The 26,135-nt window shown below is 35.2% G+C and overlaps 1 protein-coding gene across 5 annotated transcripts in view; it reads right to left on the reverse strand.

Moving 5' to 3' along the window:
• CNTN1 (contactin 1) overlaps positions 1 to 26,135 on the reverse strand; it is a 342,015-nt gene that overhangs the window by 137,914 nt on the left and 177,966 nt on the right. For 4 of the 5 annotated variants that reach the window (XM_046642426.1, XM_046642443.1, XM_046642435.1 and 1 more), the window contains 5 exons: positions 18,508 to 18,646; positions 16,799 to 16,831; positions 9,616 to 9,748; positions 5,889 to 6,061; positions 3,919 to 4,014 (listed from right to left, as the gene is read on the reverse strand). In XM_046642426.1, coding sequence (XP_046498382.1) covers positions 3,919 to 4,014; positions 5,889 to 6,061; positions 9,616 to 9,748; positions 16,799 to 16,831; positions 18,508 to 18,571 — 499 coding nt within the window. In that variant the 5' untranslated portion in view covers positions 18,572 to 18,646. Of the gene's footprint in view, positions 1 to 3,918; positions 4,015 to 5,888; positions 6,062 to 9,615; positions 9,749 to 16,798; positions 16,832 to 18,507; positions 18,647 to 21,509; positions 21,585 to 26,135 lie in introns of those variants that run through there. The other variant, XM_046642463.1, reaches the window with a different exon arrangement.

A 26,135-nucleotide genomic window follows, 5' to 3' on the forward strand; every position in this document is an offset into this window, starting at 1 on the left:
TTTGATTAGTGCTTTGATATCCACAGTAGACCATGTATTAAATCTGTTTAGAAAGAAATTTATGCCAAATTATCCTGTGGGCTCATGTATTCCCTACAGTGGTCTCCCATTTGTGTCTATTTTTATGCTGACCTTTTTAGTCAAAAATGAATGGAGATTCATTCTATATCATATTCAATATGCTATGAGTTATTTTTCTTAAGAGTATTTCCACTTTCTTATTCATTTTAAAGTTCACACCTATGTCTATTATTAGGTATTGTGTATTTCACCAATAGTACCCATGCTTCAAATGATGGACCTTTTTTCTTTATTCTTTCTCTCAATATACACATACATGATTTATATTTTGTGAGATGTGCAACTCAATTTCTGATGGTTGTACTGATAGAAAATTAGCTGGAAATAAGGCATTATGTCTTCACTTTTTGAGCATCGAGGAGTTTAAGTCGTATGCATTCGTGAATTATTGATTGCTATTTAATAAAACAAAACCTAAACAGGTAAGTTTACCTTTCCATGAAATTTTAACCACTACACATCCATCAATTTAATGAACACATTTATTTACTCTTTCACTTCCTCATTCCTCAAATATATGTTGAGAACTTACCCTGTGCTAGGCATTAGGCAATCAGTTGGATATCAAATTGTTATTATAAAATTGAATAATCATTTGAACTGAGACCCTTAGTTAAAACTTTTCTTTGATAATTAAGTAAACTGGTTCAAATCAGAGTTTTGGCCTTTACTAGAAACTGTGGAGCACCCAAATCCATAGAAAAAGTTAATGGATTGTGAAAGATGAGACTTTCCTCCTGGATGTTTTTCCTGTGCATAAACGAGAGGGACAACATTTCCAAAATTGTGAATCAAAAATCTTTTGTATAGTAATATGTACTTTATTTAAAAATAATGAATTCAAAATATTAAATGTACTAAACTATTTTATTCACTTTAATAATAATCCATTGAAATTATATATCCATTTTACCATTTTTGAATACATTATTAAAGTTAAAACTCATAACAAGCTCTGAGGAATAGATGACGCAGAAATTATTATTCCCAAATTTCAAATAAGGAAATTGAGATGTAGAGATGCCTAAGTTTACTTGATATAGAAAGGACTGAGTCCCAGGTTACCCGATCAACAGCTAGAGCAGGAGGGCTTGACAACCATAAATAGTTGCATATATAACATTCTATGAGGTTCAGAACCCAGAGGTTCTGAAGGTTCCGTCCCACCCTCAACTCCATGAATTCTAGGAAGTAAAGCACAAAACCTTAATTTAACTGCATTTAGGAGGAAGAAGCTTTATGATGTGGAGATGGTAAAATTAATACACACATGTATTATGGTTTTGAATCATATGGCCATTCTTATATTGAATGTGGCACGTCTGATGTTCAAAAAGATCATAATCTGCTAATTACAAACTGACAGGAGGAGAGGAAGAGCTGCTCAGATTCTATTCTGTGACTAATGATGTTTCTTGGACTTATTTAAAAGGCCATCTTAGTTCCCCCCACCATGTAGATATATGTATCTTTACTGGGATGAAGAGGTAATTAACTCTTTTGGCTTAATGATTTCAAGCTTCTACCAACCTTGTCTTGGTCCATGAAATTCTTCATTCAACACAGTAGTTAAGATGCCACAGAGACTAAAAGCAAGACTTATCTCAGAAAAATCTCAAAGTCTGTTCCTTGGACCTCTTCTTCCCCTTTTCTGTCTATAGTAATTCCTTAAGTAATCACATGCAGTCCTATGGTTTTGAAACAATTTTTACAATGACAAATCACAAATTGATATTCCTAGCCCAGACAACACCTTAGGGCTCCACGCCCATATGAACTGCCAACTAGACAGCTCCTTGTGGAAGTTTAATAGGCACCTCACACTTACCGTGTCCACACCTATTCCACCTTGTATTGATGACTCCATTCTTTCAGCAGCGCATGACAAAATTTTGATGCCATCCTTGACTCCTGTGTTTCTCTTATACATTACATGAAGTCACCAGCCAGTCCTCTTGGCTCTTCCTCAAAATATACCTTGAATTTAACCACTTCTTCCCACCTCAGCTGCAACCATCCTGGTCCGTCATATGCTGCCTAGATTACTGCAATACCTCTTACTGATCTCCCGCCTTCACCTTTATCCTCTGCTAAGTCTTTTTTCAAATGGTGGTGGCCAGACTCATCTTTTATAACCTAAGCAATGTCATGTGGCTGCTCTGCTCAAAGCTCTCCAACGTAAATCTCACTCAAAGTAAAAGCCAATGTAATTACTATGAATTCTAAGGTCCCATATGACATAGCTCTCATATCTCTCTGGTTTCATGCCTTACTACTCTTTACCAGATTCTCTCTATTTCAGCCACCTTGGCCTCCTTAGTCTTCCTCCACAGCCCCATCTCAGGCCTTTGCTCACAATGCTGCATCGGCCTGGCTTGTCTTCCCTCAGATATCTGCATTGTTAGCTTCCTCATTTCCTTCTGGCCTTTATTCAAAGTTACATTTTCAGTAATGTCTTTTATAAAAGTTCAAGCATCCCCTCGACACTTATTCTCCCCTCTCCCCCACATTATTTATTTCTCCCTAGTGCTTAACTATCAATATCTAACATGCTATATCTTTTAACTATTTATCTTGTCTATTGTCTGTCTCTCCCAGTAGAAGGTCTCTGCGGGTGGAAAGCTCTTCCTATTTTGCTCACTAAGGTGTTTCTGTCTCATAAATAGCACTGATATACAGCAAGTGTTCACAAGAGATTTGTTGAGCTAATGAGTGATTGAATGAAGCCCATCTGGTGTTGAATATGGTCAAGTGCAGTCATTGGCTATTTATGATCATTTACTTTGTGGGAAATACTATGAAGATGAGGGGATTTTTTTTCATAGTTTTGACAATTCTTCAAAGAAAAAGACTGTTCTGTCATTGAAAGGTTGTTACAACATTTTGAATTCATATGTTCCTCCCATATTTATCTATTAATAGCCTTTCTCCTACAGTTATTAGAGAGGAAATTATCAATATTTGATATATAAACAATCAGAATTTACATATATAATTGGAATGCAATATATAGAGATGTGTGTGCATATATATATGTACACATACATATATATACACCAGATTAATATATTCCACACAAATGAATTATAACATTCTGTTATGAATCTCTCTATGGAGGTATTTAAAGCCAAATTTATGACATAATATTAGAACTATAAGAATACAAAACATCTTTTTCAGTGAGAAAGCATTACTATATTATTTCAAGATGCTATTTGATAAATAAAACAAGTGAAAATTAGTGAAAATATATGAAGGGTTCATCTTTTAATTAGCTCTTCAGTGGCTTTTATTTTAGTCGTATCAAATTACTAAAAACATATATTCCCAAAGGTTGAATCTTGTAGCAGATGACACTTAATTTAGCCCCTTGCTAAACTGGATGATTATTCTTGCAGATTGGTGCTCCTAAAGAGATTAATAATTTATTATGTCTTTATTCCTTTCTAGTGTTTAATTACAGTTCACAGGATATTGTAGAAATTAAATTGTTAATAAAGTGATTGATTATATATCATTCCTAGGTACTGTTCTTTTCCAGGAATAATTTATAGAAAACCTATCATATTTCCTCCTGTATAACAGGAACTTTAATGAAGACATAATCCAACATATATATTGTTTATAATCTGAAATGATCATAGACCTTTGGAATTAGGGTTAAGTGATTCAAGAACCAAGAAAGGAAGCATCTACAACCACTAGTAAGTGATGCATTAGAAGGCTATAGAAATATTGAGTCTTATTTAATTATACATGTACCATTACTGTTAAGTAAATAAAAATTTGCTCATTTCAGTTCACAGATGCTTGCGGTCACAGAGGAACTAAAGTTACCTGGAAAATGGTATGGAGGGTCACAGAGAAGCACCATTCCTTTCCCTTCTTTCACTCTGACCTCAGGACGTTCCTCAGGTGGGAAAGGATCGAGATCTAATCACGAAAGAAACAAGAAAAGCTTTCACTCTCTGGTCAGTTCAAAGACAGAGATTCATTGAAGTTCACCTTTCAGCTACTAACTCAGTTTTGGATATAACTTTTCTCAGCTGGTTTGGTGAAGCCTGTGAAAGTCAGTTCCCGTTGTTACATGCTGGGATTCGTATACACCCAAAGAGAAGAGCTCTGTGGTGAATTCAAGCCTACCGATGCTGGTAGCAGCCTGCGTAAGTATTCTGACAACCCTGAACATTACAGCTATCCCAAACTTCTGTTTCAGATTTAGGAAGAAAAGTCATCTGGAAATATAACGGGCTCAGAGAAAACCAGTGATCTAACAAAGAAAGTAAGGAAGGATGAATGACTGAGAGGAACAGACTCATTTGAAAGATAAATTTCCCTTCCTGAGGGAGGACTCCAAGGTGGAGAAGAAATAAAAATAAAAGGCAAGATCCTGGTTGAGGAACACGAAGGTCAACAATTTCTTGCTCCTCTTTAAATTCTGAGTTTTCCTCCGTTCTCGCTTCCTTTACTCTTTTCTGTGTATTTGGAACTCACATTTTGCTTGGTTTCTTGATACTCTACTGTGTGATTCTTCATTTGTTTCACCGGTGCTCATTCAGTCCCGCCTCACCTCCTATTTCTCACCTGCGATCACTACTCCAATTGTAATATCTAATTTTTACTCCTCTCAATCTATTGTATAGCTCTAAGAACTCATCATTCTAATCTTCACCCTTTGCAGAGAACCATTCAAATCTACCTCTCTAGTCCCGATGCCTCACTTGAATGCCATCCCTATCCTCAAATACTTAGTTGACATTTAGACGTGGACAACGTAATGTCGCCATAACCTCTGCACATGAAACAACCATTTAAATGTTTCCTCTCACCCATGAAATTGGTTTTACTTGCTCCCATCCCTTTTTTAAACAGATCAGAATGTTCCTGCCCTTTGACTAGACTTTCCTTAAAAAAAATTTGGCATGTTTTTCCTTTAGTGCAACGCATTATGTCAATTATTTCTTCAAAGTTTGTATTTATTTACATCCCTGCTGTCACCACATTAATTTAATCTGACTGTTCTTCCTGACCCTGTCTCCTTTCTTCCTCGTAATCACTAACATGTGGGTCCTCTTAAAACATTGTCTTCATCCTGTAATCCATTTTTCAAAAGATTTAAGCGCTGACTTAGGAAATCACACACTGACGATCATCTAGCCAACACCCTCCCAATGCACAGCTTTCTTTCAGAGCCTCTAACTTTTAGTTTAGCACAGTGTTTCCCAAAATATTTTTCATTATTGCCCCCACAAGGAAAAAATCTTAATTTAATTTAAACTTAAAATAATTGAGCTACTTGAATTTGACTTATTCCTAACAAGAGAAATTAAATACTAAGGAATAAGGTTTTGTCAGGTAGAGTTGAGCTTAGGAGAGGCACAAACCATTATGTTGTAACATTTAAGATGGTTTCTTCCCACAAGAACCAATTTTCACCCCTTGGGGGTGATACCATCCCATTGAGAATACATGGCTTAGCATTTCCATTAATATTAGTTTTTAGAAAGTTATTCAATATCCTTCAGAACATTGGTCTTAGTTTATTTTCCAGTGTTACCTTTCACTACTTCAAGTGCATTCATAATACTCCTCATGATGCTTTGCTCTCTTGAAATTTTTCATCTCCACACAGATAAGTCCCACTGATCTCATAAGACCCACCTCATCAATGGACACTTTCTCTCACTTTCTTTTTGTCTTGATTTTTCTTCTTGCTGAACTCTTATAATAGCATGTAAGTTTTACTTCACAATACACTTGCCCTTACACTAAATGCACTTTCCCTTTTTAAAATTACGATTGCTTACATCCAAAGCTCAGGGTTGCTTCAGTGCTTCTGACCATCCCATAGTTATTTGACGCTAAGCAGTAGTATATTCCAGCATCTTTCTGTTTGTCAGGGTTGTTGATAACAAGGTTTCCTCCTACCATACTATACCGATCACTTGTCAGATCAACATCCCCATTATTCATTCTCCATCTATTAGAGAAAAAAATAAATGTCACATCAAAGGTCATGAGGCCTGCAAACAGTGTACTGAGCTAACATCATTCTAAAATAATATGGCTAGAGAGCCATGTGAAGTCAGATGATTAAGTAGATGATTCCAAGTGGTATTTCTTCACACCCTACAATTCCACATGTCTGGGCTCATGATTTATAATTTAGCTCAGGCACAGAAAGGTAAATGTTCAAGCACATGAAATATTTCCTTTTTTCTCATGAGGCATCCCAAATGACAAATACTGTATCTCATTCTAAATATCAAAGTGCTTTTTCAATAAAACAAACTAACTGAAATCAGAGTGCTGCTCAGTAAATGGCATATTCTGACCACTAGAGGGCGATCACAATTTGAAAATGATGAAAGTCAATTGGGTCTTTTGTTTCCAAGCCACAAACAACTATCGCAGGTATATTTATGGAGATTGTTGCAAATAAATTGACTAGAAACAGGACTCTAACTTTCTTGGTGAGATGATGAGAAGAATGCATGTAGAAAACAGGTTTCAATTAAGCTGACCACCTGCGTAATTTTGTAATCATTCTGCACCAGGGGTTATCCCTAAGGTTCCATGTCTTCAGCAATGACGTAAGACAAAGCCATGGTCAAACAGTGGACTGTGGCTGCATCACTCATTGCCTGGCACATTTCTGATTAGGATCAGAATCTTGGCAAAAAGGCCTAATGGTTTTAGAATATTTTTTATTAAATCAAATTACTGGAACATTTTTAGTTTTAATTTTTACAACGTAGGAGGTAATTTAAAAACAAACACAGAAAACTGTGCTTTTGAATTTTGAGAACCTACCAAATTCCAACCCAATGGATAAATGCTCCCCTTCCCCTCGGTTGATGGCAATTGTCCCTCTCTGAACCATCCAATGTCAAGTTGCTTAGCACCTGCCAAGGCAATGGGTTTTCTTGTTGAGCAATTCCAATTGTTATGTTTAGATTTCCCATCATGTTGATTCCAAATTTTTTTTATTTCCTTAACTTTCCTTCGTGGATCTGATTCTGCCTTTGATGTCACATAATGATTAAGTTTTGCTGTGTTTGGGTAAGTTCACTGGTCTATTTTATTTTCAGGAACATACATCATTGTTGTAATCCTTTTCATACAGCTTTAAATGCAATTTTATTGGAGTTCTTGTTATTTTGGGGGTCAAGACAAGATAATGAAAGCCTTAAGGCTGATAAGTGGAAGGTAAAATTCCCTGTCCTAACTTTCAGGATGTTGCCATGAATAAGAAATTATTATAGAACATGACCAAAATATAAAACTACTGTGTGAATGACAAATTGCATGATTACCAAGGTTAGCATGACTTGACCTGAATGTTAAGTAAATTTTAGAAACTTCAAATGTTCTTTTCTATCAGACAAGCTGTATCATGAGCTGATCTTTTTTTCTTTTTCTTTTTGCTGTCCAACACAGACTGCCGTCATAACAGAAGTAAAGATCTACTTCTCCCCTCCAGCTCTCTACATTAACGAGTGGATAGTCAGGCCACACCTGCCCTGGGGACTTCAGTGCTGATGCAACCTGGGGGAGGAGTTGGTGATATATTCGCCAAGCAAAACTTTGCTTCTTATTTTTATTTCTTAAATTTTGATAAGAACACTAAATACAAGATCCACTTATGGGAGGTATCTCTAAAATAGTCAAACTCATAGAAGCAAAGAATAGAATGGTAGCTGTCAGGGACTGGAGGGAGAAGAAATAGGGAGTTGCTAATCAATGTGTATAAAATTTTAGTTATGCAAACCTAGCTTCTTACTGTCTCTGTGAGGGGGTGGTGGGGGGGGGGGGGCCGCAAAGAGAAGTACATGTGTCTAGAACACTATCTTAGAACAATCTCTTTTTGTCTTGTCACCTCCATTCCAGCGCAGAGGCTGATTTGGTAAGTTTCCATGTACAAATGTCAAGGACAGAGTGTCACAGAAATAGCTTTTGAGATGGTATCAACCTATCTAGATAGATACATGCTGAAAAAATTATATGCTTCTTTGAAAGTCATAAAACCTGTGTTTTAGACCTGGATCTGTGATTTACTAGCTCTGGAGCAAGTCAATTTACTCATCCAGGGCTCAGCTTCCTCTCCTGTGAAATTATGTGCTTGAATTAGATCTCCTCCACAGCCCCTATTAGTCCACATCCGTGGCTGTGTGCATAGACTCTCATTAAGTATGGCTGAAGGGTAGAAATAAGTCTAGCCCATCAAATATTTTCAGAACAAATGTATTACTTATAATTTATAAAATATCTACTTATATTGCACTCCCAGGAATGAAATTGAAACAATAAAAATAAGTTCAAAGGGATGGTGATTTTGTACCTAAATTTATGTTTTATTTTAAGATTAATTTGTAATTATAGCCAGAGGCAAGAGAAAAATGAATTCAATTACAATTAAATTGGACGGAAGGGGCATTCTCTTTGATAACAATTTTTTATAACAATAAAAAGTTATTTTCCTATCCAGGAAAAAAATCTACTATTAAAATCAATCTTGTTGAGTGACAAGCTTCAAATAAGTCTTGTAACATGAACACACTAGAGCCCCAATTTCTCCATCAATCACTTGCTTTGTCTTCATGGAACCATTTCACAGGTGAACTTCAAATCCATTGGTATTTTGTTAATTTTTAAATCTTATTCTTTGCATCAGACTAGAAACTGTTAGTATACTTTTCTGGACCATCGGAAACAGGAAAACCCATTGTTACTTTTTATAAAGTTATTTTTGATAGCACAAATAGGTACCCCAGAAAAACAGAAAGAGGTATGTTTATACAGATTGTCCAGTGGATAGAGACATTTAAGAAATGTTCTGTGTTGTCTGGAATACATATTTGAGAATATTGAAATAGTGTTGCTTTCTTGAATTATCTATACTAGCTCTTTAAATATAGTTAATATAAAAATATTATCCACCATCTATAGGTATGAATTATCCAGGCCAATGCATACAAAAACGATTTTATCCTCAAATATGTATATTTAAATTGTGCATGGGGCCGTCCCTGTGGCCTAGTGGTTAAGTTTGGCATTTTCCACTTCAGTGGCCAGAGTTCAGTTCCCGGGTGCAGACCTACACCACTCATCAGCAACAATGCTGTCATGGTAACCCCCACACAAAATAGAGGAAGATTGGCACTGATGTTAACTCAGGGTGAATCTTCCTCAGCAAAAAAAAAAAAAGGGCACAAATTTCATATAACCTCTTCCATGCTTAATAGTATAGTCTCCATTAGACAATTTTTAAGTGGATAATGTCAAATGGCACTGGCTTTATCTGTGCAGGAAATGGCAAGTGAATTATTTGCATATATTTAAGAAAACTTGCTATCTATTTGAGTATTAAACAACTTTTTAAAAAGAAGTTGTATGCCAATATTTTTGTTAATATCCCTGGATGTTGTGGAAAGCCTTATATTATATCTTTCTCTATCAGCACAGGGTCATAGATGCTGATCTGTAATCTTTAGTCTCGCCCTCCTTTCTGAAAAGAGAAGTGAAGTACATTACTTGTAAACTGGGAAAGGACTGGCTCGTGCCCTGCAGTTTAGTGAGACTTTTCCTTCTGGTGACTCCTCTGGATAAATGGTATTGATTGGTTGCTCTTCAAAAATTGGTCCAAATCCTTTGTCTTCCTCAGAAACTGCAAGAAAAATAAAATTGTTTTACATTATGCTGTTTTATAAGTCAAAGAAAATTTAGATACATTTAGAAAGTTCTTTGAAAAAAATGTCAGAAACACAGAATCTCCATTTTCATTCAAAACAAAGACATTTCCCTCCATAATCTTGAGGAAAACATTTAGGTTCTTTATTCACAACTCCTTTCTGCCCATCTCTCATCATTTCTCCAAAAGCACCCTGTATCGCCATGCTTAACTACTTTCAGCTCCTCAAACAAGCCATGCCTTCATGCCTCTGAGCCTTTGCACATGCTTTTCCTCTTTCTGTAATCACCATCGCACTTTTCTCCTCCTACGAAAATCTGTACAGTCCTTTATGACTTAGGCATTGAGTTAGTTCCTTCAGGACGTGACCTCTCACCCCTTCTAGCTTCAGTTGGTCCTCATTTGTGTTCTCACAACTCCCTCTACAGCTTATAGTATTTAACACACCTGCAGTGATTCTTGTTGAAACTTTCTGCTCCACTAGATAGCAAATGTTGGGGACAGGTGGCTATGTCCATAATCCGTACACACCACTCTCCTAGCTAGCTGACTAGCAGTCTGGAACACACTAAGTGGTTAATGATTTTTGAACAAGAGAATGAACGAATTTCTAGATGCTCCGGAGACATTAGTCTCTTTCCTGGGTCAGTTCTTGTTTATCTTTCTAAATATGTGACCAACACTGGTACTCAGCAACATCTAGAACCGTTCTAAACAAATTACATGCTTATAGGATCAGACCAACTGGTTTAAAATCCATCACAAACATAGCAACATTGGGAAGCAGTTGTTCCTAACAGTCTATCCTCTCTGAAAGGGAAGAGCAATGCCTCACAGCAGGATGAGAAGAGAATCACATTTCATCAACATAGCAGCATTTACAGAACACAGCTAAGAATGAATTAATACTGATGTGTATGGCTAGAAAGGAGTAATGTTCTTACATGGGATCATTGGAATGTCTCTGCTAGATCAAAGCTATGGTTCACCCCTCCAATTTATTTTTTAAGAGAGAGTTTAAGGCAAATGCCACACAGATGTTTTGTCTGCTCTAACATCAACCTTGATGATGAGAGCTGACTTTGCCAACATTCTCATGAATTTGCCAATCCTTTCAAAATTTAATTTATATATCTTACATATATCAACTCTTAGATGAACCATGAAGCTTCTAAAAGCCAGGGGCTAAGTTTTATTTGCTCTTGTAGTTCCAGTGCTCTTAGCGTTGCGTCAATACACATTTGTGCACACATAGATGATTAATAAAATCCTTAAGTTAGGTTCTCCCAGTATGAAGCATTAATTTTTCTAAACTGACTTGAAATACTTTGAAGGGAGATGCCTCACTTTTAGTTGGAATTTGCTAAAATCACCATTCAATAATTTATAGACCTCAGTTACATTCCATAACCATCATCCCATTTGAGATAGCAGATAAATCGTTGGATCATAATGAGAGGAACCAGAGGAATTGAGATTTAGCTCCAGCGATGCCCTTTTCTAGCTATGCAAGCCATTTGCTCTACATGGCTTCTACATTTGAAAAGGCATAGGGGTATATGTCCTAAGGACCTCACAAGCTTACCACAACCGTAAGTAAGATCATGAATGGGAACAGAAGCTCTCTGCTAATGATTTTGAAAGTCCTTCTCTGAGCTGCGTGTTTCATGTCTTTCTTGAGGTTTTAAAAGCCAGAAACACATAGAATGTTTTCTACTTTGCTTCTAATAACTTTCCTGATGATGCGCAATATTTCCTGGCTTTTCAGGATGTTACAGCACACTAAGGAAAAATGAGAAATGAATCCCAAATCTCTGGTATCTAGAGACTTTCATTTCAATGTCAATTTCAACTTGAAATTTCAATGTCAATTTCATTTCATTTCAATTCATTTCAATGGAAATTCTAGATTTTCCACTCTCCAAAAGAAATGACCTTGTGCTTATCCATGATAAAAACTATATGCTATTTTTCTTCCCACTTGGATGATTTCATAAGCTCTTGCTTGGGTCTCTCCAGTTGCACAGCTTTTCTGACTAGAGCAATTTAGTAACACCTGCTGGCCTGGAGATTTTGTTGTTTCTTCCCAATTCACATAAAAATGTTTAAAAACACAAGTAGAGAAGTGCCATTTTATGTACGTATTTAGATTCTCTTCTTGAAGGCAAGATGACTCTTCTTCCCACACTACTCCCTAATGAATAATGATTTTAGTGTGAAATTTTTAAAACAATTTTTAAAAATCAAAATACACTAAATATTTAAAAGACTAAAAATAAATATTTCTTAGGGGAGTTTAAAGCTCATAAATATCTTCTAAGGACATTGTATTTATATGACAAGCCTGATGATTATGTCATTATATTATTACCAATGGAAGAGATAATCAGATTTAAGGAGAAAGGAACGTTTAATGCAATTATGCCTATAGTTTAAACAGAAGCCCACTGATCTGTACTGGATCGGATCTTGAGTTTCCATTCATTACATCAGTGGTAGCATAGGAATTTCAAATGGTCATCTGAGAGGCTACAGTTGGATGAACTATACATAGTGTTAGTTGTCCTTAATGAGTCAATGACTTGATTCTGACCTTGGATACGGCAAAGTTTTTGGACACAACACCAAAAACATGACCCAGGAAAAAAATTGGTAAGTTGGACTTTACTAAAATTAAAATTTTCTGTTTTATAAAACACATTGTTAAGAGAATCTCAAGTCTTCAGAGTTGAGGGTTTTTTTATGGATCTTCTCCAACTTGCATTCCACAAGCAACAAATTGGAGAGAATTTCAACTCACCTAAAATATGTCTCTTTATAATGGGGAATATCGTAGTGATCACATACTATTTCGTAAAATTTGAACTTATCTTAACAAGTGCAGGGTTACATTAGCTAAAGTCTCTTTAACATTATTGTATTTCCAATGTAGAAATAGACAGTCCTGGCCTGTCTAGCATCTGCTTCTGTAGTGGCCCCCTGGAAGTGCCATTATGGGGATTATAATAATCTTGAATTCTCAATTTAATTTATAATTTCATTAGCTTCCTTAAAAGAAATACTTTTATCATTCTAAAGTATGGTGAGTTATAGTCATTCTGAATCGTCTTGATTATTTAAAGTATTGTATGGTGCCTTCAAATACAACAAAGATAGATGCCCATAAGCATAAATTTACGTGAAAGTGGAGATTAGTTGTTTGATTTGCATATTTTAATAAAATACAAAATCTTAAATATTTCTTTTGATAGCATATCTTTTGATTTTAAGGCATTTGCTTTTGAGATAAAAAGTGGTCAGCTTTTGGAAAACTGAGGATATGTTGTAAGTAGTTTCTTCATCTTGATGATACATATTAAAAAAGTAAGTTTAATTTTTTCTAGAAAAGATACCTACAATGGAAATTTCCATGGAAAATAATGGAATATCAGCTACTAACAATGAGGAGACTATATCTATTGATAGGCAATCCCTTAAAAGGATATACGTAAAGATTAAACACTTTTTGGGTGAATTGTGTTGACATTTGTAGGCCAAACTGTATTAGCGTCTCATGCTATTTTTCTTCTCAATGACAAGTAGTCTTCACAAATTCTATGTATATATTTCCTCATACTCCACTTTCGTTTGCTTTTATACGGACAGATAATGAAACATTTAGGGGATAAAAATATGAAACTAATTTCCAACAAAATATTTAGATTTTGAATTTATTTTTTCAATTTGAGGAAATATTACATTTAAGATATTTCCCTTTGCCTATTTTCTAGATCAAAAAGCAGAATAAGACACATTTCACATCACCTTAGTATTTCTGGTAAGTATTATTTTATAAATCTATCTTTCTTGCTTTTCTAAAATGTTCAAGCTTGAATAAAATAATATATTTCATTAGATGGTTTAACAATTACTCTATACATTTTATTTTGAGAACTTATTTGGACCCTTGAAAATCAGATTACTTAAAACAAGCCTCTGAATTGCTTTGGCATGTTCAGTGTGAAACTCTGAATGTGAACGTCATAACCCCCTTGAAGAATATCTGAACTCATCGCTCTGTTAACTCAGCTAGGGTGCTCAGACCAAGGGAAAAGAACTTCCAAGGAGAACAGAACATGTCTCAGTAAAGGACCCATCAATGCAAGCATATACTCTCAGCCAACAAAAATTGGAGATATCTCTTGCTTTTTTCTAGAAACATGGAAATAATTAGATGACGAATTATGATGCTTTGGAAATATTATGAGATTAAAGGGCATAAAAAACAAGAAACAGGTATTATGTTTAAATGAGCACAAAATCATAGATGACTTAAGCTAATTGAAGACAACACTTCAAATCATTCTGTCTTTTGATCTGCTCTTAATGCAAATTAATTTATTTTCTATCATATAGTGGAAATCTATTGCAGAAATTGGCTCATTTCTTAAATTTGATCAAGAAGATTAACAAGAAAGAAAAAAATCAGATATGAATATATACTGTCAAATTTGCAGATATGAGTGACAGGCAAAGGCTACCGCTTTTTTCAGTCCCATTCTCAGTTTTACGATTAATATAATCAGTTGGCTGTCTGATCTAAAATGGGCTCACTTCACTTCTCACTACGTGGAGACGGTCCACTGTAATCTTGCTATTCTATTTTATTTCTGGAAGTTGAAGTATAATTATGATTTGTGCTTGAGTTACTTTTTATTCATTTTATATCCATTTTGAAACAAATTCCATTTCTCATTCTGTAACATGTCATCTCAATCTGTTAGTTACTAAAGATAATTTTATATAAGTATGTTGTAAAAACAGTCTCAAGGAAAAAATCTATTAGAAAAAAGCAATGGCAACAAAATTTGAACAGAGTCTAACATTGGAATTTTTACAATATTTACAATGTTACAGTGGTTATGGGATGGGTAGTGTTACAATCTTTCTTGAAATACAATAAACTCCCTTAAAGAGACAATATTTAAATTGTCTCAAAGCATCCTTCTTCCAGGCAGCACAGCCCCTTGTCTTTAACGTTAACCATTCCCCACTGATAAGAATATTCAAAGTCTACTGAGGGCTTGGACTTTTTATATTCTGGTGCCCCAATCCCTTAGGCTCATGGGTAATAGGTAACATTGCAGTAATTTACTATAGCTAAAATGTAAAAGAGTTGGTCTCAAGAACATGCAGCAATTCAATTATTAGAATGAAGACCAGGCTCAGGTTTGCAGAAAGGTTAAGTTGACTAAATTTTCCTTTGTCTGGCTTTACCTGCCCAAGAAGAGCCTATCACATCTCTTGACAGCAACCACTTCCCTGACTTATGGTCCACCCCTGAGGCTCTAGACGGTGTTTTGCATAACTGTCTGTGCATCTTCTCACACCTATCTCATGTCTGACTATGTCTGCTGCCACAAGCCAAGGAATGTCTTAGGGTACCAGAAGCCGGAAGAGGCAAGGAAGGAGCCTTCCCGTATAGGTTTCAGAGGGAGCAGGGCCCTGACAACACCTTGGTTTTGGACTTTTGGCCTCCAGAATTGTGAGACAATACATTTCTGTTCTTCTAAGCCACCCAGTTTGTAGTACTTTGTTATAGCTATAGCAGTACGTGGAAACTAATACATGTATTACACTTACTTGTTATATAGGTAGTATAAATACTTATTAAAGTTAATAATAAACTGTTGAACTTTAATGAGCGAGGCTTTCCCAAATTTATTTGACAATGAATTCCTTCTTAATGTAAATCCTACTAATATCCCGCAGAATTCCTTTGAAATTCTGACCTCAAAGCCCATAGTTCCCACGTTCTGTACTTCTGTTTGTGCCATTTTTTCTGTGTAGAATTTGTTCCATTTCTAACATTTGAAATCCTTCAAGCTTCCCTTTCCTACTGCCCCATCAGTAAATATTCCTTAATTCCTCAAAGTAATTCTTTTAAAGTGCTTATTATATTTTTCTTGTAAATTTGTTACCTACTTACTTTTCTTATTCCTTATTATTTGGTAAGGTTCTTGAAGTCAAGGAACATATCTTATTGATCCTTATATAGCCTTCAAGTAGTGATTCATAACTCACAAGGTGGAAACAGAAATAACTGGTGGGATTCAGGATAAGACTTTCCTTTCCTTTAATCCTCACAGTCACAAGTGGAAGTTCTTCTGACCCAATCTGGCATGAACATCCTTGATTTGGCAGCAAGTTGCAGCATTTGGTTGCTCAATGATTCTTCCTGATTATTCATTCTCCTACCACTATGCAGTGGCTTTTATAAGTTACCAGTTTTACTTATCTTCACTGAGCAACTATTATGTAGGTCACTGTGCTAGAAGATACCTCACACTCTTTTTTTAGTCCTCACAAGTATCCTGTGATTTTTTGCATACTGGAAAGTCAAGGCTCACAGAAGTTGAATAAGTCCCACAAGATCACATAGCTAATGAAGACCAGGTTGAATATGCAAATTCATGCTGGTTTTACTCTAGACTCTACGTTTTCCAGTATGCCTTACCGGCTCTACTTCTGGCAAGCTCTGTTCAGCGGTTGAAGTAGAATCTAAACTAGGACCATTGCTAATTATATTCAATAAATCATTAAAAATAACTCCTAATTTTTAGGAGTCCTTTGGACTCCTAATTAAGCTGAATTTTAAGGTTCCAAGTTCATTAACTTTAGTGCTCTCTTTTGCAACAATGCAAGAAGCTCTCAAATATAAGTTAGGGGTTTACAATATTTAAAATACTGCTTCAAAATTTAGTAGCATAGGATTGTTGCAAAGCATGCAGAAAAAAATACAGCCACACTGAATATTTTCCATCTGTTACAATCCTGCAATAGGATATTTCTTTGTGTGTATTCATTCATTCATTTTGGTAATGAAACAAATTGTCTTATGACCCCAGATAAACCATCTTACAAAATTTCCAAGTGATCTAACATTAACCATTGCTTTTAAGTTTAGAGTTAATAGCTTAAAGCAGAGATGAAATGTGATTCATTTGAGAAAAGCTGCTTTAAAAATTTACCCTTTCACCAACTTACCTCCATGACCATACCTTCTGTGCCAGGTGAACTCTAAAAATGAAAAAAAAAAAAAAACAATTTTAATCTCAAAGCAGCTCTTCAAGTAGGTGGTTTCAAACATTACTCAAATAACTGACATACTAGTTAATGAAATGAGTGAGCTTGCTGGCCCTTTACTACACAGGTTGAAGTATCATCACATCTCTGTAGATACTTATTTCTTGTCTTTGCATTTTATAGTTATAGCACTAAAATTTGTCATCCACAGAATTATTACGAATTTTCAGTACTAATAATATTATTTTGTTTCATTTTTGTCGTAAAAATAAGACAACCACAATGACCCTACCACAAAAATTTTATTATATTTCATAACATATATGTATATATATGCATGTATTATATATATACGTATGTGTTTGTGTGTGTGTGTAATTACTGTGGTTGTTACAAGGTCATTAAAATTATTAAGTACTGATGAAAGTATTCTATTTTTTGGATTCTGAAGTCATCATAATAAAAATTACTCCCCAAAATAAAATAGCATTTTTATTTCCTCAATAATAAATAAAAAGTACAACATGATGTCCTTCTAGTTCATCATCAAAGCAATCAATGGGGAGTGATACATGACAGGAGGACATCCATCTATGTCCTGAACTTAATAGCATCTCACCAAGTACTTACTGAGTTAAGGTAATTGAGATGAAAGTAGTAGAAAAATGGATTGTTAGAAAACATGCTGCTTTCAGGTAAAAATACAATGTACCTCTCCTTGTAGGAAATATCTTTGAATCCTTCATACTTGTCTTTGAAAGATAGAAATATAGTATTTGTCTTAAAACTAGAGTAATCTTTTTCTTTTTTGGTGAGGAAGATTGACCCTGAGCTAACATCTGTTGCCAATCTTCCTCTTTTTGCTTGAGGAAGATTTGCCCTGAGCTAACGTCTGTGCCAGTCTTCCTCTATTTTGTATGTGGGATGCTGCCACAGCATGGCTTGATAAGTGGTGTGTGTGTTCATGCCTGGGATCCAAACCCACGAACCCGGGCCGCTAAAGCAGAGCATGCTGAACTTAACCCCTATGCCACTGGGCCAGCCCCTAACATTCTTAAAACTGCTTTGGTATTCTTAATGTTCCTGCACACACTGTATATTATTTTAAATTGTTTTTCATAAAATTGACCAGCCAGTATAAAAAATTAAAATGTAATAACTTGCAAATAAATAAAGAACAAAGTAACAAATGCTTAAAACCCATTACTTTCTAATTACTTTACTACATTTTACTTTTATTTATGCTATTGAGGTTATTTAAGTCTATTTTATCTATATGGTGAAAATATTTATAATGGTGAGCTGTTGCATATCTTTTCCAACACCACATTAAATGATGTCAAGTTGAAATTGGCCATAGTAGGAACATTTACGCCCTGGAAATTGACAAATCCTATACAGGAGGGCTTACTTTTTTCCTCCCAGAGATGCAGATTTTAAACATTTATCAGCACACCACTGCATAAGATTAAAATCTTATTTGTGAAATCTTAATTGAAAGTAAAAATAAAAGAAAATAGGGTCAACTTTGACGTATTAATTTACTTGTCTGGCCTAAGTGTCAAAAGAAAATATTAATTCTAACTTCATATCCCAGATTTAATGAAGTGAACACACATATTGATTATATTGACATAATTTGTGGAGACTATGTAAAGGATATTTCTTACCTGATAGACAGGTTGTAAAAGATATTATCACAAGCAACTGACTGACCAGCAACCACATTTTCATCTTGTGTTCAGTAGAGGTTAGGTTCAATTTTCCAAAAAAGCTTTAGATTTATGGCAGTTGGATAATATTTAACACCTGTATCAAGAAAAGAAGGAGGAAAGAAAAGAACCGGCAAGAGAAGAAAAAAGCAAAGAAAAGAAAAAAAAGAAGCATAGGGAAAGGAAGGGTAAATGTTCATCATTTGAGGTCACAGCATTATCAATTCTATTTTATTTTATGTTCCTTGATTACAGAATAAGTTTTAGTTTATTTAAAAACATTTGTAAACACTATGTTGTATGAAAAGAGTAGATTCAGTATCAGGGCTTCAGCTGCCTTCCAGTATTGACAATTTGACTATGAGCAAGTCACTCAATTGGTATGTTTCAGGTTTTCATTTTTTGGGTTTTTTTAAAGGGAAGAGGGTGAGAAATATTTTATTTTATTATTTTTTGTTGTTACTGGGAAAGATTCACCCTGAGCGAACATCTGTTGCCAGTCTTTCTGTGTCTTTTTTCCCTCCCCAGAGGCCCAGTACAACGGTTGTATATTCTAGTTTTTCTATGTGAGCCACTGCCACAGCATGGCTACTGACAGAGAGTCTTGTGGTTCCATGACTAGGAACCCAACCTGGGCCACCAAAGGAGAGTGCCCTGAACTTTAACTACTAGGTCATCAGGGCTGGCTCTCAGTTTTTAACTCTCTAACAATGGAGTATAGTAATACCGTGTCTACAAATAGCACAGTTGCAAACATTTCAATATCAATGATTTTAATTGAAGATTAAATTTATTTGAAGGCCTGGTAGATTCAATTAAAGACATGTTTGTATAAGAGCTCTATAAACTCATTGACATTATCCAAGGGTGATAGGTTAGCATTACCTGTTGGTGGCTTGTGGCATCTTTTTGCCAGAAATGCTAATTTTTAAATGTTAAAATATACTGATTAATAATAAACTCGTTCCCCTTCCCCTCCTTCACTTCTTTCATTTATTCATTCAACAAAATGCAAATAATTGCTTCTTATATGTCAGCAATGGAGAATCTGGGGTCAAATCTTCACAAGTTGGAGACCCATCTTGAGGGACAAGAAGATAACATTACTAATATAAACCAAGCTACAAAACCGTGCAGCAGTCTAATGGAAATATCTTGCTTTTGTAAATTTTGCAAAAACTTATGACTATGTGATTACATTGGTGAGGTTTCACCCAGGGCCTTGGAACAGCCTCGTGTAAGTGAGAGGTCCAATGACTCAAGTTTCAATCATCTCGTGATAAATCCACCTCTGTGACCAAGTGTATAGGTAAAGGAATCAAAAAGAAAGACATAGCTTGCTTGCCCTTAAGAAGTTCACATGTCAATGGAAACACATATGTGTACACAAGTCAGTGCAATGAGAAAGGTGTTTGGATCTATATGCTATTAAACTTGAAAACGTATTAATCACTTTAAATAAAAGCCTTGTAAAATACATCATGGTGGGACTGGTTGGGGGTCTGACGTGGTAGGCAGGGCGTCACAGTGGAAGTATTGCACTCTTAGATCTAAGCCGTTTGGTGGCTTCAGAACCCACCTACTTCTTACTGGAACTCCTTGACAGCAACATGTCCCAGGACATTAGAGAGAGACCTCTGCAAATGGGACACCATAGGAGTTTCAATTTGAAAAGACATTAAATCATGTTTTCTAAGAATATATAATAGCACAGAAAAATCTCATGACACAGAATTGAGTGTAAAATATAAATTAAGATAGAGCATGAAAGCAATTCTGAAAGGAAAATACCTAATGTTATAAATCTCAGTATAAAAGTATATTTAAACATTGTCTAAAACAGCAAAAATAAATTGGTACTGATTTTTTGCATTGTTGTAACATGCTAAAAGAAAAACACTGGATCCTACTTATTTTTTTTTCATTGTAATGGATTTTAAGGCGATTTTCCCCCCCACAATTTCCCAGAATTCTACCTTTGCAGTGACTAGTAAAAATATTTAGTGGTGCTATGTGGGTCAGGATAAACATATTTTTTCCTTTTTGGTGTATAGATTATTCTGCAGCAAAAATCATTTATTTCTAGAAAAAGTTGAGTTGAATTCTTGGAGAAAACATAGTGGATATAGGTCAAATTAGCAACAGGAAATATTTAAAATATCTTTGCAAGAGAAAAGATATTCAACATATAATTTTTAAATGCCAGGATTTTTTCTAACCAATTTCTTTCTTTTGAACATAGGCAAGAAGGTGAGAACTACACATCTGCATAGATTGTATTGTCTGGACTTTTAATTTTAATTTAATTTAATTTCTTTTATTAAGCAGGACTGATCAGAGAGAAAAATATGCAGGTAAATAAAGGTGAAGAATGAAGAAAAATTCCTTCAGGAGGCAGGGAAATCAATTAAATATCTATGGAAGGATTTTTAGCTTTTTATTTGATGATGTATGGTATCATCAGTATCTAAATATAGACCAAAATGAAAATTATTGAAACCTATACACATTGTTCATGTCCCTAAAAGTTTGTCTCAAAAAATGAACATTTAAACCCTTTCTTGACCTGTTGGCTTCTAATTCCTGTCACTGAGTTATGCACACTAATTAGGATGAGTTCCTTTGATGAGAAGGAAAGTAGAAAAAGCAAACAGAGAAACGATGCCAGAACTGTTATGTCAGACAATCATTTTTGCAAAGATTAACTTAGATAATATATGTGTAAACATTTTTCAGATTGTAAAGCATATACAGTTTAATGTGACAGTAATTATTGGATTTTAAATAGCTCTAATTTACCAATTCATAAACTGTTCTAATTCGAGAACTCTAAATAATAAAGATATTCAACTTTAAGAGCAAGGGATGCTGCTGCACTTTTGGTATTGAGTGTAAAGAAGGAGCATTGACTAGACAGAAAGAGAATCTGGTAAAAAGAGGTAAAAACAAAGAATAATTACCGTGAGAGTATTCTTTAGATTTTTGATTTTGATGAATTACGTAAGTGAGATTTTGGTCTTTTTATCTCGCTGACTTTACAGGTAGTCTGGGGAAGAGGAGAGCAGGTGTAAAGGCAGATTAGCTGTGTCCGCACAGAGCAAGTGATTTCAGGAAGTTGAAAACAAAATACATAAGAATTTTCTAGGTTAAGGATGTTACTTAACATTTCCTTCCCAGATAACAACCACAGTATATGGGAACGTGTGGCAAGGCATACTCAAAAAAGATCAGGGAAGTCAGCCAGATCTTGTCTGAAGTTTGGCTCAACCATTCTTTAGCTTGCAACTTTGGGCAAGTTACTCAACCTCTGACTCAAATTTTCCTCATGTACAAAATTTGGAAAGAATGCCTAATTCATAGGGCTACTGAAGGGTTGCATAAGATTGTGCATGTGAAATGTTCACTACAAAAGTATTCAATAAATATTACCTTATTATTCTACTGGGCCATAGCCCATCAGGCCACGGGACATGTCTCCTGTTCACTAAGTGTCTAATGCCTCATACATGGAAGTCATTCGATATATATTTAACTAATAAATGAAGGAATGAATGGACCACTCTATAACTGTATTCCAAAGCATTTGCCATAAACAAACTGATATTTAACTTTAATTCCTTAAAATAAGGATAGGATGGTGACAATAGGTAATAAGGAATGTCTCTGATTGGGGCTTTGGTCTTTGTTAGAGATTATTGCTGCTTGTAATATATCCTAGAAGAGGACATTCACTCTAGAGAGGATATTCTAAGTAGCAATATTTTAACACATTTTTTTAATATGCACTTTACTGAGTGTTGTTGGAAGTCTCTGTCTTCCGATCCGAATAGGCACACTCGAGTCAGAAAGAAAAGTTTTTCATTATTTTGAGCCTCTCTGTGTCATACGGCGCTATCTTTTCCTTCACCCCAAAATATTGCCTTTTTCAATAGGACAGTGAGTCATCACCCTGGCAGCATGTAATTTATTTCATTTAATGGGTTTCTTGCTGTTCCAGCATAAAAGCATCTTTCATGTCTTGCTCACACATTTGTTTTCTGCTGGTGATTTGTCCTATGGTGTCACCAGTTATCCCGTCATTTGTGAGTCGATGATCACATGCCCTCAGCAGTGCACTAGAGGAGAGAGGAAGCAAGGTTGAGTCCATTCCTGCTAAGGCAGGAGAAAATGCTCTCCTTATTTCTCCCTTGAGGACATACCATTCAGTAATTCACAGCCAGCTCCCCAGCTGCCATGGGCCTGAAAGTGTTGCAGCAAATGAAGTGGCAGAGGAAGAAAATAAACAACTCTGACAAAGTTGTGCCAGTTATAGGAGCAGACGTTATTTTTTCTCAATAACCAAATTAACGGAGTGTCCAGAAACAGGAACACGGGGATACATTCCTATCCCCAAGGCTGTGCTGTGCTGGCCAGCTCCTGAACTCACTGGCCTTTGGAGCCCTGTGGTCTCTCATTCTCCCAGCCTAGGCCTTACACCAGATACTGCAGATGCTGCATCCCACAACCCATCACAGCTCTACAGGTATCTAGTGACTGGGGTATCCCTAATATGTACTGGCACTTTATTAATTTCCAAGAGAATTTAACTTCTCTTCTCCAGCATTCTTTACTAAACTCTTACTCATACGTTAAAACAACAACGACAAAAATATCGTAAGACAATCTAGTGTGACACCTTCTCTTCCTTCGTCCTTCTTTCTTTTGACACTCGTCTTTCTCCCCACCTCTCTCTCTTTACTTTAAACAATGCTAAGGTTCTCCTTTGAGAAATTTGGTCCATATATAGATATACGTTTTTCTGCTGGACAGACATCATCCAGCTCTTCTTATGTTTTGCTCTGTCATAGGATAGCCCCAATAAATTATTCAAAAAAGCTTTGACAATACATTAGCAAGCATTTACCCACTAACGACTACTCACAAAGTATTTACTACTGCTGTATAATGAAAGAATGTTCCATTAAGACCAATAAAATTAAAATGTTATTGAACTGATGGTTATACAATCATTTACATTGACAGAAAACAAGATCTTAGAAATATTGATAAAATATTAATATATACTAGTAAATGGTCACATCTCTATTTTAGAAAGAAAAAAAGATTTTTTTGGAACATCAGGAATCTATCCTAATCTACCCTCAACACAGCTCATGAAAGGCCATGTTAAAAACACTATTTAACCTAAAATTTTACTTACAGTGCTCATCACTCTGCTCTGATTCTGAAGAACATTTGATATAAAGTTCTATTTCCAGGAAATAGAAGAAGCTTGTTAGAGTTGAGCACAGATTAGTCTAAGTGAAAAGATGCCAGTGTCGCCTACTCTATATTTTAAAACCAGCAGACATTTTATCCTCAGACTCCATCTGAAATTCTGCCTCTGCTGTACAAGTCACTCAATCACCCTGGGGTGTCAGCCACTCAGGCTGTAAAATGAAAACCCAAGAATACTAATCATGAATGTGTATGGATATATGTGTCTGTGTGTGTGTGCAAGCAAAAGCCCTTTAACATATGAATATTATAGAAGTCAAAACACTAAAGTTGAATAAATGAAATTTTCCAGAAATAAAATTAGTTTTAAATTTAAAATATGCTAATTCTTTGGAAAGGGGATACTATATATTTTAAAATGCTAGTCTATTTAGAAATGTATATATACTGTACATTAAGACTTTCATATCAATATTATATCTCTCCAGTTAATTTTCAGATTATTAAATATAATTTAAACATCGATAACACAACACCGTCTAGCTGAATAATTGTATGCTTTATATGTTCTTCTCCAGCCTCACTTTGACTTCTTTAAACTCTATCATCCAATTATTATTGTCTCAGTTTAATAGTTTTACTGCAAAGTCATTAACAATGTTTTAGCAACTTACTGCTATGATCAAATATATTTAGTAAAAATTTCTGAAGAATGTGCTGTTCTAAGCCTAGGAATAACAGTACACACTCAAGGAAAACACATCATTTTCTGAAAATGATTATAAACAGTATCCTTCTTTTCCAGAATAGGCATACACTGCTCAGCTACCAGGTGGAGTGTGGGGGTCTTCAGACTGCAGCCACCTCAGCTGGAAGCAGCCTGCCACTTGACTGTGCGTGAAGAATATGCAAAAAAAGGAGCAATAGACTACATTCCAAAACATTTCAATAAATGTAATATCATCAGACTGTGAAATATGTAATGAGTTGGAGGCTGCTGAGCGAAAAAATATCTGAAGACTTTTTGAAAATATGAGTATTAATTGAGTGCTGACTGCACAGCCTGCATTTTACAGAACTGACTGTTCACATTTTTAGATAATTGGATTTCTGATTAAATTAATTACTCATTTATTTTTAAGATGATGTAATGCATGCAGAGAAACTTAAAAATAGTGGAACCCCATTTGTGATATTTATAGCACATATTCCTCACAGGCTAATTTAAGCCCATAAAGTCACACAAGACTATAACTGATGGAGTTAGCTTTATTTGTTGGGGTAGTTTCAGGAAACCATCACTTTTAGGTGGTAGAAAAAATAGAAAGCCTTGCATATATTTTGTCCTACGTTTCAGGAGTGTATGTATGTGTGGTTAGGTACCTCTCGAAGTTTGAGAAAGCACAGACAGGCCCTGCTGATTCCAAACCATCTCCCCCATGGAACTGACATGGTGCTAACCTTACACAATCATTTTTCTTGAAATTACAAAAATGAAATGCTAATGGAAAAATGGAAATAGCAATAATAAGCAAATCAGGCAATATGATTTCTTGACTATTTGCAATTCCAAGAATTACTGATTCAGTCAGTGAACAAGGGAGGGGCTGTTTATCAAGCAGGATTTAAAACTCATACATATATTTGTGAGATTCCACTCAACCTCCTTCCCATCAGTATATTAACAAGAACCAGTTTATTACTCAAGGGCAAAGCCATATTTTATTATACTTTGAATCACCACAATCTAGTGCTGGGTTTGGCAAAGAATTGCTGCTCAAAACATCAGATGAATATTGAATGAAAGATAAAACATGGCAGGTGAGTTTTAGTAGGAGATGGGGAGTGGAAATAATAAATTCTCTGGTGTCAATGATTTACATGAAGGATTAGGGTGGACAGAACTGAAAGGAGCCAGATGATGAATGAGACGACTGGAGGTAACGAGGTGACCTCAGATACATGAGGACAGTGTAAAGGACCAATACCATGCATATGTGCTAACAGTTTTACAAACTACTGATATGTGTATTATCTCATCTGATCCTGCCAAATCTCTATGAGATTTTTAGAGATAGACTGAGTTATGGGGATCATGTGGATTGCCCAAAGACACACAGCTAGTAGCAGAACCCATGTTTGAATCCTATTCCAAACAAATTTAAATCCTGCATTTTTATTGTTTAATTTTTTAAAAATATACTTAGAATCTGTTCTTGATCTAGATCACAAGAAAGGGTATTTTGTATATTCAATGATTGACATATTTTTCAAAACGCTAAGTCAGTGTTTCCAAAAGTATGGTCTAAGGGCCACCTATTTTAACAGTATTTGGTGTGCTTATTAATAAAATAGATTTATCAGCAACT

This window comes from Equus quagga, chromosome 1, assembly GCF_021613505.1.
Source record: "Equus quagga isolate Etosha38 chromosome 1, UCLA_HA_Equagga_1.0, whole genome shotgun sequence".
Lineage (NCBI taxonomy): Eukaryota > Metazoa > Chordata > Mammalia > Perissodactyla > Equidae > Equus > Equus quagga.